The sequence below is a fragment of the Astyanax mexicanus genome, unplaced genomic scaffold (genome assembly GCF_023375975.1).
Source record: "Astyanax mexicanus isolate ESR-SI-001 unplaced genomic scaffold, AstMex3_surface scaffold_36, whole genome shotgun sequence".
Classification (NCBI taxonomy): domain Eukaryota; kingdom Metazoa; phylum Chordata; class Actinopteri; order Characiformes; family Acestrorhamphidae; genus Astyanax; species Astyanax mexicanus.
The window spans coordinates 65001-77500 of NW_026040046.1; the positions used below are offsets into that span (position 1 = coordinate 65001).

The 12500-nt window shown below is 45.0% G+C and overlaps 1 protein-coding gene and 3 non-coding genes across 4 annotated transcripts; all 4 read left to right on the forward strand.

The window, feature by feature from the left end:
* The first annotated feature begins 3985 nt into the window (after positions 1–3985).
* LOC111189523 (uncharacterized) lies at positions 3986–8288 on the forward strand. The gene has a single exon (XM_049473289.1). It carries the CDS (start codon positions 4267–4269, stop codon positions 8278–8280), a length of 4014 nt encoding a protein of 1337 aa, XP_049329246.1. The 5' UTR covers positions 3986–4266; the 3' UTR covers positions 8281–8288.
* Positions 8289–11842: 3554 nt separating this feature from the next.
* Positions 11843–11961, forward strand: LOC125791803 (5S ribosomal RNA). The gene has a single exon (XR_007431535.1). It is a non-coding gene; the product is annotated as a 5S ribosomal RNA (ribosomal RNA).
* Positions 11962–12071: 110 nt separating this feature from the next.
* On the forward strand, positions 12072–12190 carry LOC125792296 (5S ribosomal RNA). The gene has a single exon (XR_007432028.1). It is a non-coding gene; the product is annotated as a 5S ribosomal RNA (ribosomal RNA).
* A 110-nt stretch (positions 12191–12300) lies between these two features.
* Positions 12301–12419, forward strand: LOC125791683 (5S ribosomal RNA). Its single transcript, XR_007431415.1, has one exon. It is a non-coding gene; the product is annotated as a 5S ribosomal RNA (ribosomal RNA).
* The last annotated feature ends 81 nt before the right edge of the window (positions 12420–12500 follow it).

Below are 12500 nucleotides of genomic sequence, written 5' to 3' on the forward strand. Positions count from 1 at the left end.
ATAACAGTGCTATTGAAACTAGGGTGGTGGCGTACCCGAATCTGCCCATATTGGGTTAGATTAAAGGCTAGGACGTGGTGTTCCTTGAAAGTGGTTAATTCTAAATAAAATAAAGGACCGGGAGGGTGGCGTCCCCCCCCACTTCTGATCAAGGTGGGATAATTGCTGGGAAAAGACGGGGTCATCCCGAGGTGTGGTCCACCTTAAACCCAGACAGTTATACAAACTGCTGGGAGATTTTTAAAACTTTTTTATTTTCTTTATTTTAAGTTTTTAGTTTAAAGAGCGAGCACTGAAATACTCTGCAGTAGTGTTTTCTGCTCAGGAGCAGGAAAGTAGGAAAGAGTATGTAGTTTAAATAAAAATAAGAAAAACAAAATAAAAATACATGCTATTGGTATTGTACAACTAAGGTAAAGCAAGTGTTAATTGTTGATTTAATTGTTGTATGTGATTTGTGCGCGCAGGGGGTTAAATAACATAATAATAAAATATATACATATATAAAATAAATAGGATAGTTGGAGTATACTTAACAATTCTACAGAACAATGGGTGTAATTTACTTGTTTAACTGATAATGACTGAACACTGGGTATGGGTGTTAGATGGCCATGACATTATCCGCCCTGAGATAAGAGAAAATGCTTTGATTGATAGTACAGATGGTTCAAGTACTGTATGCACCCCACAGGAACGTTTTCTAATTACTCAGAATTTGCAGCTTCTTCCTACAAGTAGAATAATTCACTCTGTGCGGTTAACGGTGGGAAAGGACGCCCTTTTTAAAATTACTACATTCTTCGCAGTTGACCATCCGAACGGCATTGCGGTATACTCAACGTGTGAGTCAGTATTAATGATTGACAGTGATGTTCAGTCTGTGTTAAACCCACCTTTCTCGACCATTCATTTTCTGGGGAGTGACAGCAGTGACAGTACTGATAGCAGCAGCGATAGTGATGAGATGGTGACTGAATAGACACAGTAAAAGGGGTTGCGTTGTTTTTGTTGCTACTTTAGTAGCAAAATTGTTGTTTGGTTTTGACATAGTGCATCTCCTCTTTTGTTACATTTGAGTATTGTTGGGAATAATTTTTTGTACACAGTGATATGGCATACAGTACAATGCATAATGATTGAGGAATGGGCATGGTTTGTAGAAACAAACCCCATTTTTAAACAGGATATATTGAATTATGCCATTATTTACAAAGAAGAAGATGTGATTCATACACCTACTGAGAGCCAGATACAGGGAATAGTTGAACATTTGTCTCTTGCTCCAAATAGTACAGTGATTTATTCTGCACGTGTTCAGGAACATCAGGTGGCTATATTTTTGATAACTACCTACTTTGCTACGCCAATTGAGAGGGGACTCATCATTGACTCCTCCTGTACCGGAGTGATAGTTCCTGATATAGTGCAATCCGTATTAAACCCACCATACCTTCCTATACATTTTTGTTAAATATAAAGTGTAAATATAGAGATCCTAATCGGAATTTCTTGTTCTTTTTCTGTTTCCTTTGCTTATGTGCTGATTGTCTGACTTGGAGCTTCGTTTGGACAACTAGTTCGAAAATCCTCGCGTGTGGAAACCTAACGGTGCTAACAAAACACGCTTGAGTTGATCAGTAGAACCAAAGACCAAAACAGGTGAGTCCAGTCTTGATCAAAACATGGCAAATATAGACCCTGGTATAGAATTTGATAATAAATTCGGCCCAGGCAATTGGCAGTGGAAATCTCTTGCAGGTCAGATTGCAGGTTTAGCTAACGCAGTAGGGGAGTTTACTGGGAGTAAAAAGAGGGAGGATCTTTTGGCTAAGACCCTTAAACTGAATGTTGAGGCATGGACCAGAGAACAAGAGGGAGGCTGTGTAACTGAGGGTGTCTCCCTAATGGGTGTTTTCAACTATATGCTTATCTGTAAAACTGACACAGTGAAAAAGGCGCACAAGACTTTCAGTACAGTCAGCATACTAAAACGGGCAGGGGCGAGACGTAGATTGAAAACTGCTGAGCGTGAATTGGCAGAACTGAAAGTACTGCGGGGAATCCTTTTGGGCATTTTGCCAGAGATGGTTACACACACAAAGGAGGAAGTTCCCCCAGCGGAGCAGAGCACTTCTGAAACTGCTCTCCAGGAACTCAATGACTCTACTACTAAGCCACAACAGGAAGCAGCAGTTCCGCCCCCACCATACCACACCACACTCAGCCCACGCAATCCATTCACACCTCAGCAGACTGATAAAAATACACCAGTTACTCACATGCTGCCAGTCATTACTATTAATTCAGGAAGAGTCACTATTGAACATCCTAACACTTCCTCACACAACACATATGCTGATTTGAATGAACAGCTTACTCAAATGAGGATTAATGCTACAGCACCTCAGCCAGCAGAGCCTTTTGTTGACTCTACACCAACTGATCCTTTTAGCAATCGCAAGCAGCATGAGTGTCCAGACCACGCCCAATCCCTGAGCAACATGACCACTTACTCTGACTTGGACATGGACTTAGACGTTACAGGGCCTATTCCGCCACCTAGGGGTAGGGTTAACATAACAGCAGAGTTACATGGGGAAATAGATGACACAGACTTACATGGGCATGACAAGCATAAAGGTGCAGCTACTAACAGACGTGAATACAAGGTTCATGACAAACGGGATAGGGACAGACGACAGGATAGTAGACTTACACAAACACATGATTGGGACGGCAGGCAGGAGGACTATGACGGTGAGGATGAGGACACCTCCACTGAGACTGATTCCCTACATGAAAGGGTTGACAGGGTGGGAGCTTTGTTAGACATATCAAGAGACCTACTTAACACCACCATGCAGGTACGCCGTCAGCTATCTGACGCAGTTGAACAAGATGACCACCATGTCCCGAGACAGTCAACAAGACATACTAAACCCCCTGTCAGATTCCCTGATGTGGAACAACCAGCAAACAATCTTCCATTGCTAACTAGTGGCAATGGAAACCCTAAATATGTGCCTTTATCATTAACAGATGCACAAACTATAGCTGATCAGCTTCCATCCCTCACTAGTGGGGCAGCCCCTTGGTTGAGAAAGCTTGATAGCTTAACGGGAGGACTCACCCTGGCTTTGGGTGATTTTAGGAATTTAATTAATAGGTCAACCACCAGCATGGAGGTGGCTGAACTAGAACGACAGGCCCTCATTACAACCGCTGCCAACAGTGAACCATTTCATTTGTACTCCCAGAACATATCTGATGTCATGCGACACATGTGGCCAACCAGGGCTGCTGCCACTGTGCCAGTTATCAGACCAATCCGGGTGAGCATCTCAGCAAGGCGGTGGAAGACTGGACCAACAGCGCTGGAACCCACCCTTCTAGGCCTCAAACAGCGTTGTGGTGGAGAAATGCTATTCTATCAGGTCTACCCAATTACATTAAGGTTAAGGTTGAGGATGATCCAGATATGGGGCCAGATAAACCTCATGACCAATGGGTGAGGCATATTCTATTCCATATGAATAAACACAAGGATAGGCAGGTTGAGGCAGCCAAACAGAAAAACCAGATGGAACTGGAACTGTTGAAAACTCAGCTACTAGAAGCTAGAAAAAATGTGAAGGATTCTAAGAATAAACCAAAAACAGACACCATGCTGCCAGTTGTTCAGCAAGCTGCACCACCGGTGCAACAGACTCAACAGCAGTATCTGCCACCCCAGCAATTGCCACAACCAACTTTGGCCCAACCCAATTCTAATCAAGGTCAATCCAATTACAGTGGACCCTATGTGGCGAACAGGGGACGGGGACGTGGAAGGGGGCGTGGCAGAGGCCCACCTGTTTCACGTGCCTGTTTCAGATGCGGTAAATTTGATCATTGGGCAGCACAGTGCACTACTGCTCTTCCAACCCAGCCCCATTGGATGTCGATGCAGAATTCGGCACAAGGCACGTACTGTCCACCATTCCAGCCTCAATGGACACCCAATCAACATGTGGCACTTGGCACGGCGGCACCACCAACCCAGACCCACTGGGCACCCAACCACCATGCAGCACCAGGACAACCTCCAGCTGGACAATACAGCATGGAGCCCTGGGGTGGACAATGACGGGGCCCAGAGGAGCACCAGCACAGCATGGGAATGGCAGAACCCATGCTGTCACTGACCGTCGGTACCCTTGAGATCCCTTTCCTGGTGGATACGGGGCTACATGGTCTACATTGACAACTGCACTACCAGCCAACATGATGAGCAACCAATCCGTGCAGGTCAGGGGCTTCTCGGGGACTTCAACTTCACTGCCAAAGACCAAACCACTCCAGGTGCACAACGACATACAGACTGTCTTACACTCCTTTCTGATTGCACCTCAAGCACCACTGAACATTTGTGGTAGAGACTTATTGATGAAAATGGGTGTTTCCATTTTGTGTTCACCTGATGGCCTGACGCTGACATGGCTAAGCGGGCAGCAACGCATAAGACTTTCTGGATACACCGAGGGCATGTATCTCTTGCAGACTGGTCAAGACGAGACTGTGGACATATACTGGGGACTGTTGAATGATGACCAACCCCACACACCACAAACTCTTGAACTCTTTCAGCAATGGGCACCGTGGATCAGAGCATTGGCACCCTATGCCCCGCCTGCCGACCCGTACCACGTTACCCTGTTCTATGACGTAGGGGGAGACATTACATATTATGACACCTTCCAATCTGAATTGCAAGATACACAGTGGGAGGTCCAAACTAATGGCCTGTATTGTGGTCCTGAAGGAGTGGCAGCTCCTGTTACTTTGACACCACAGCAGTACAGCTGGTACAAAATGGATGAGACTGCAGCACCACACATGTCACTGGCTCTACACCCTAAACATGAGGCTAAGCAATTAGGACCCATGGTCAAACGTGCAAATGCGGCTACAGATTGGGTACAAACTCAGATCCCTGATGTGATGTTTTCCATAAGCACAAACACATATCACATCAGAGCTACTAACATTGAAACTGTTACAATGGAGCACCAGCTCCTGCCACGCCATCATGGCTGTGAAGATTCTGACCACCCAGACTCCATTGCCATGCTGGAATCTCTACCGGATGTTTTGTGGTCACAGGGTCCAGATGATGTAGGTTTTGTGGATCAGCCCCAGGTATCATTTAACATGGCCACACCTGAACCAATTTGGGTACCACAATATAGACACAAACCGGAGGCTATGGCCTCATTGGACAAAACCATTCAGGCACTCTTACAGGCCGGGGTACTGGAGCAATGCCAATCCGATTGGAATACTCCAATTTTGCCAGTACCTAAAAAAGAACCTGGTCAATACCGTATGGCACATGATCTGAGAGCTATAAATGCGGCACTAGCTACTAGCACCATACCAGTCCCAAACCCTTACACAACACTATCAGAACTAGGTCCAGACATGAAATGGTTTACTTGTATCGATTTGGCTAATGCTTTCTTTTGTGTACCATTGGCTGAGCACTGTAGGGACGTATGTGCATTTACACACAGGGGTATTCAGTATCGATACAGTAGATTGCCACAGGGCTTTGCCCTGAGCCCGGGATTGTTCAATCAAGCTCTTAGACGTAGTTTGGACTCTTGTAACCTTCCTGAAGGCTCCATTCTTTCTCAGTATGTCGATGACTTACTGGTTGGCGGCACAACGCCAGAGACGTGCTTAAACGCCACAAAAGCAGTGCTGGAATGTTTGGCCAATGCAGGGTACAAAGTCTCTAGGAGTAAGTTGCAATGTTGTAGAACACGGGTAACTTTTCTGGGGAGAGTGGTCACACAGGGCTCAACAGGCATGTCCGCCTCACACAGATCTACAATTCTGTCACACACTAAACCAATTACGGTTAGGGATATGTTGACATTTTTGGGCCTAGCTGGCTACAGCAGACAATACATTCCTGACTTTGTAGGACAAACGCAACCACTGAGGGACATGGTGAAATCCTTGGGCATGAGAAACCTTAGTGGGGTACTTTCCTGGACAGTAGAAGCAGAGCAGGCTTTCATTGCTGTAAAACAAGCTTTAGCGACTGCAGCTGACCTATCTAGACCTGACTACTCTCTTCCATTTTTTCTGGATGTTTCTGAAACAGACACATTGGTTAATGGTGTACTTTTTCAGAAAAAGGAGGAAGGGAGAGCAGTACTTATGTATTTAAGCATCCCACTTGACTTGATTGAGAAAAGACAACCGCAATGCACCAGACATGTAGCAGGACTGACGAAGCTCGTTCAAAAAACTGCACACCTGGTAGCAGGATACCCACTGCACATACTAACAACACATGGCGTGGTAGCATATATAAACTCACAGATGTTCACCCTCACTCCTCTAAGACAGAGACGAATTCATAAAGTTCTGACAGCACCACACATCACATACACACACCAAGGAGTCAACATGGCAGAAGGAATGCTAGAAGGTCCACCTCACGAGTGTGCAGAAAAGGTAGCAACACAGGAAAAAGTGAGACCAGACTTACTAGCCACACCAATTCCAGGCTCCTGGAACCTGTGGACTGATGGGTGCGGGTACAGAGCAGACACAGGTGAAATAAGGGCAGGATATGCGGTGGTTCAAGAAACCACAGGGGAAACAGATGAGTTCTGGACTGTAGCAGCAAAAGAGGTAAAACAAAACCCTTCAGCACAAAAAGCTGAGTTGCTAGCAGTAATTGCAGCACTAGAACTAGCTGAGGGTAGAGAGGTGACTATTTACAGCGATTCTGCGTGGGTAGTTTCAGCAGCACATGTAGACATTCCACACTGGAAACAGGCAGGATATGTAACAAGCTCAGGGAAACCTGTAAAACATCAGTCAGAACTGATGAAGCTAGAAGCTGCAATACACAAACCTACAAAGGTAGCTATTGTAAAATGCAAAGGACACCAAAAGGGGGACACCCTAGTGAGCAGAGGAAATGATGCAGCAGACAAAGCAGCAAAAAAGGCAGCTGGTTATACGGAGCCCGGTAACATGATGATATTGGACTCAAATGTCCCTTGGGAGCCGATACCTACAGGGGATGAACTGAGGCAGATTCAGGATAAAGCAACCCCAGAGGAAAAGTCAATGTGGTTAGCCAAGGGAGCAAGCTCAGATAGCCAAGTTTGGGTATCGAAAACAGGGCGACCAGTCTTACCTATGTCACTAGCCAGAGCAGTCCTAGAAGAGGCACACACTGTAGCACATGTAGGAAAACTGCAAATGATGAGGAATTTGAAACAATGGTGGCACCCATTTATGCTGCCCCTGGCAGTAGATTTCATCAGTCAATGCCAAGTTTGCCACACTCAAAATGTAGCAAAAGCATTTAAGGTAGCCCCAGGCAAGTTTCCACTGCCTAGTTGTCATGGTGAGCACATCCAGATTGACTATACGGATATGATTGATCAAATCAGAAAATACCGGTACCTCTTGGTAGTGGTAGACAGGTACTCAGGGTGGGTTGAGGCAATTCCTACCTTTAAGGAGGATGCTCGCTCAGTTTGCAAAATGTTGATCAACCACTGGATTCCACAACACGGGTTTCCTAGGAGAGTCCACTCAGATAACGGGTCGCATTTTACCAGCAAAACACTGCAGTGGGTGGAGCAAGCGTTGGGCTTGCGCCATAGCTATGGTTCTGTATATCACCCCGCCTCACAGGGTCAGGTGGAGCGGATGAATCAAAATTTGAAGGCCAAACTAGCAAAAATTAAACTGACCACAGGCATGAATTGGCTTGATGCCTTACCAATTGCCCTGATCAGCATTAGGAGTTCAGTGAACAGAAGCACAGGCTTCTCCCCATTTGAGCTGGTCAGAGGCGTAGCATTCCCGGGGCCGCAGACTGCACTAAAAGCCCCATCAGAACTACCTCATGGCACTGCCAACCAAGGTTACGATCAAGTGTTCAATAAGTTAAAAGCTGTATGTGAAGCTTTTTCTGTGCAGGTACAGAACACACGGGAGCAGACCCCAGAGGAGGACAACCCCCCCGAGTTGGCCATAACTCCGTGGGTATACCTGAGAGTCATAAAGCGGAAGTGGTCGGAACCCAGGTGGACAGGCCCATTCCGGGTGGCGGAGAGGACAAGCCACGCAGTCCGGCTGGACGGCAAAGGCACCTCCTGGTATCATCTCTCCCAGTGTCGGCCTGCTGATCAACCACAAGTCAAGATAACCCGATCAGAAGAGGCAGAAAAGGAGGCCTCAACCAACATAGGGGCAGAATAATCCCCTGAGGCCAGGGGCACGTCGAGGGCAGTCTACCCCTCGCCTCCAGCGCAGATCAACCAGTGCTACCCAGGGCACCAACCTGCACCTGCGCCATCTAAACTACCACCTTGAGACTCCCTGGGGAGTTGAAGAACTGAACTTTTACACCTTTACACATATACATATAGGTCTATAATCAACTATTTACTCATTAGGGGGAACACACTTGTTTTTTGCTATGGCATGGTATGGCCGACGGGGTGGGGGAAGAACTGAACCTAGACTAAGCTGGTTAAATCTACAGATGGGATTGATTCCAACATGGTTGAAAGCACTATTGGTAATACTGGTGGCAATAGTGGTGGTTGGCATGATCTGTGTAGAAATAGCGATCCGGAGAAAGGCTGAACCAACTAGTAACAACAATGGCACGACAGCTACAAACTCTACACCTAACTACACCACAAATAAGGCCCGTTCTTGTCATAATAACTTTCACAGGACTAAACGCTCAACAGATAACCAAAACGCATGTGTGAAGAAGTTTAAAGGACTTAATATAGAATATGTGATAAATACTAAAACAGCATACAATTTCGACCTATGTGAGGTAATTAACTGTAAGGGCAAGAATTCGACATGGCAGGGCTATCCCATATATCTGTGCTACTCGAAATACGCTAATGAACAGTGCGCGACAGGACAGGCACAATGGCTCAAGACTATCGAACTATGTCCAAACTCTGCGAATGTTTTCCTTAGCACCGCTGGTCGCTCGTCTAATGGCATTTATGAGATGGTATCCAACACCATGTATTTTAATTTGAAGCGTATCAGGCTACAACGAGACAAATCCGGAGTCCAAAACCCAATCACATTGTCTATACATTGGATCAATATGCGTGAGACTACCATCTATTTGACATTAGGGGTATCAATTACGGGAACAGATCCATTAGGTATGTTAAAGGTCAGAGTGTTAAACACACCCCCAAAGCATTTGCCCACAGCAGGGGCAACCCCACCACCGAACGAGAACTCTACTACCCCTGACGGTGCAGTACCAACATTGGTAGGTTCAGACTACTCGACATGGACACCCGAGGACATACTAAGGCTAACTATGGGGTACAGTAATGACAATTTGTGGCTGACCTGGATAGCGGGTCAGGCTCGGGAGGCCGGGATGGAAGGATGCGTGGCATGTGCAGAAGCTAGACCCCCATTATATTTAAGTACGGCCCCACTATATCCAAAAACTGATCCGATAGGGTTCGGCTGTTTAATTCAACTGACTCGTATGGCTACTCCACCTAACTGCACCACGCTCTCAACCATTTTTCCAGTAATTCCTAATAACACAGGCTCAGGTCCCTTCCAAGTCCCGAAGACTGGCAATTTTACTTGCTTCAGATGCACTAAGGGCAATGTTACCCATCCGCCTCAACTTCTGGGGGAAATACAATCATCTTGGTGTCATACTATTTTTACTGATACATCTAACAATTCGGTTGGCGATTGGGCCAGGGCGGGACTGTACTATTATTGTGGTGGTTCCACATTGTTGCTGAGACTCCCGATATGGAGCAAGGGCCTGTGTGCTATGGTTAGACTGTTATCTCCAATTACCCTATTTGGTCCCAGTACAGGGAAACCTACACTACCAGGATCCAGAAGTAGACGTGACGTTTCATTCGATCTTACTAAAAACACACCCACATATATAGACTCTATTGGGGTTCCAAGGGGCGTTCCAGACGAACATAAATTAGTGGACCAGGTTTCAGCTGGATTTGAAAGTATCTTAATATGGATTACTCCCAATAAAAATGTTGATAGAATTAATTACGTAAATTATCAGGTAATGAGATTGGCTAACATTACTGGTCTGGCGGTATCAGGCTTAGCATCCCAATTGTCCGCTACGTCCCTGATGACCATTCAAAATAGGATAGCTCTGGACATGTTATTAGCAGAAAAAGGAGGGGTATGTCACATGATTAGAACTGAGTCTAAAACCGAGTGCTGCACCGTCATTCCTAACAACACTGCACCAGATGGGTCCGTAACTAAAGCGTTAGACGCCCTTAAGGCACTCTCGAAGGAAATGACAGAGAATACAGGGATCGACAATCCGCTTACCAATTGGTTAGATAGAACTTTTGGCCAATGGAAGGCAGTGTTTTTATCACTGGCCTCTGCTCTTGCAATATTTGTGGCCATCTTAGTAACATGCGGATGCTGCTGTATTCCTTGCTTACGAACCCTAATAGAGCGTACCATTGTGAAAATGTTTGACGACAAACAACGGCCACCTGAATATATGATGTCATTGTTGGAGGATAGCCTAGAGGACAACGGGGGCTCCGGAGACTTCACGCTTAGTGTTGACCTGTCTTAGGACAGGCCAAAAGGGGGAATTGTGGAAGATTATAAAATAACAAGCTTAGCTTAAGATAATCATGCTTGCTAAAACCTTAACCTAATGCTTACCTAATGATTAAAACACATATTTGCCTTAACCTATGAATCTAAAATATATATTACACAAATAGATCTATGAAAGCTACAAATCTATACTCTACTAATCATTAATTACTGAATCAAGAATTAGCCACTAATCCACACGTATACATTTTACATTTTATATTTTTATACTTGATTAATTGAATCATTTCATATTTTTATATTTGATTAATTGAATCACTAAATGCTTCTCATATTAAAACAGCAATGACTTGTGTGTGTGTCTCTGACATTTGAATGGCCCAACCGAGAAAGCACGCTTCCTCGTCTTACTGGTAAACATCTTGAGGTTACAGAGGCTAGCAGACTAAAAGAGTTCCTCTTTTACTCCTGGGCTCTAGAGGAGTTCCTCTTTTCCGCCTACGTTCTAGGAAAGGTCAGCAACAAGAGAGCCGGATTAACACACCAGTAAAAACATACATTTTCTAGCCTTACAGTTAAAGATTGCGTCTAACAAAATTATACATGCAGCTTCAAGCTATGTTAAAATATACTAACTAATTAATCTTACTGTAGGTCTAGTAGAACTAATTAATCTGACTGTAGAATGTAGCAAAATTATTATCAATAAAACAGAGTATGAACTAAAGAGGAACCGTGCCTTGTTGACCTTAAGACATGTCGCAAAGGGGAGAAATGATTCTCCCTTGTCACCTTGGCAAGGGAAGTTGACCACCTACTATTTCTCAGAAGCAAAGGTTAAGACAACTTTCAAGTTCCTCAGAAGTCTGGAAAAATGAAGTAAACAATATGATATACCATATTTGGAAAGATAGCATAAAAATTAGAAGCCACATAGCAACAAGGTACGTCACAGAAGGGTATACGTCACCCAAGGGTATAAGGATGGAGTCAGAAATGTCGAAGGTCAGAAGAACTGGGGTAACGTCTTAGAATACATGCCTGTAATTGTTCTTCTCCAGAATTCTGAAATAAAATCATACTTGTTCATTCTCAATCTCCGTGTCGACTGAATCCCTGGATCAACGAACATTCAACAGGAAAACTAACAGAAAGCTTTTCCAACAGTAGTCTTGATGAGAGTTCTGCAATGGCTTACGGTCACACTACCCTGAGAATGCCCGATCTCGTCTGATCTCGGAAGCTAAGCAGGGTTTGGCCTGGTTAGTACTTGGATGGGAGACCACCTGGGAATACCAGGTGCTGTAAGCTTTTCCCCTCTTGCTTCCATTACCATGGTCTTGTTATACATTACTTGTTTGTTATCTGAAACCCAACATAGATGAAGTTGCATAAGTAGTCTTGATGAGAGCTCTGCAATGGCTTACGGTCACACTACCCTGAGAACGCCCAATCTCGTCTGATCTCGGAAGCTAAGCAGGGTTTGGCCTGGTTAGTACTTGGATGGGAGACCACCTGGGAATACCAGGTGCTGTAAGCTTTTCCCCTCTTGCTTCCATTACCATGGTCTTGTTATACATTACTAGTTTGTTATCTGAAACCCAACATAGATGAAGTTGCATAAGTAGTCTTGATGAGAGCTCTGCAATGGCTTACGGTCACACTACCCTGAGAACGCCCGATCTCGTCTGATCTCGGAAGCTAAGCAGGGTTTGGCCTGATTAGTACTTGGATGGGAGACCACCTGGGAATACCAGGTGCTGTAAGCTTTTCCCCTCTTGCTTCCATTACCATGGTCTTGTTATAGATTACTAGTTTGTTATCTGAAACCCAACATAGATGAAGTTGCA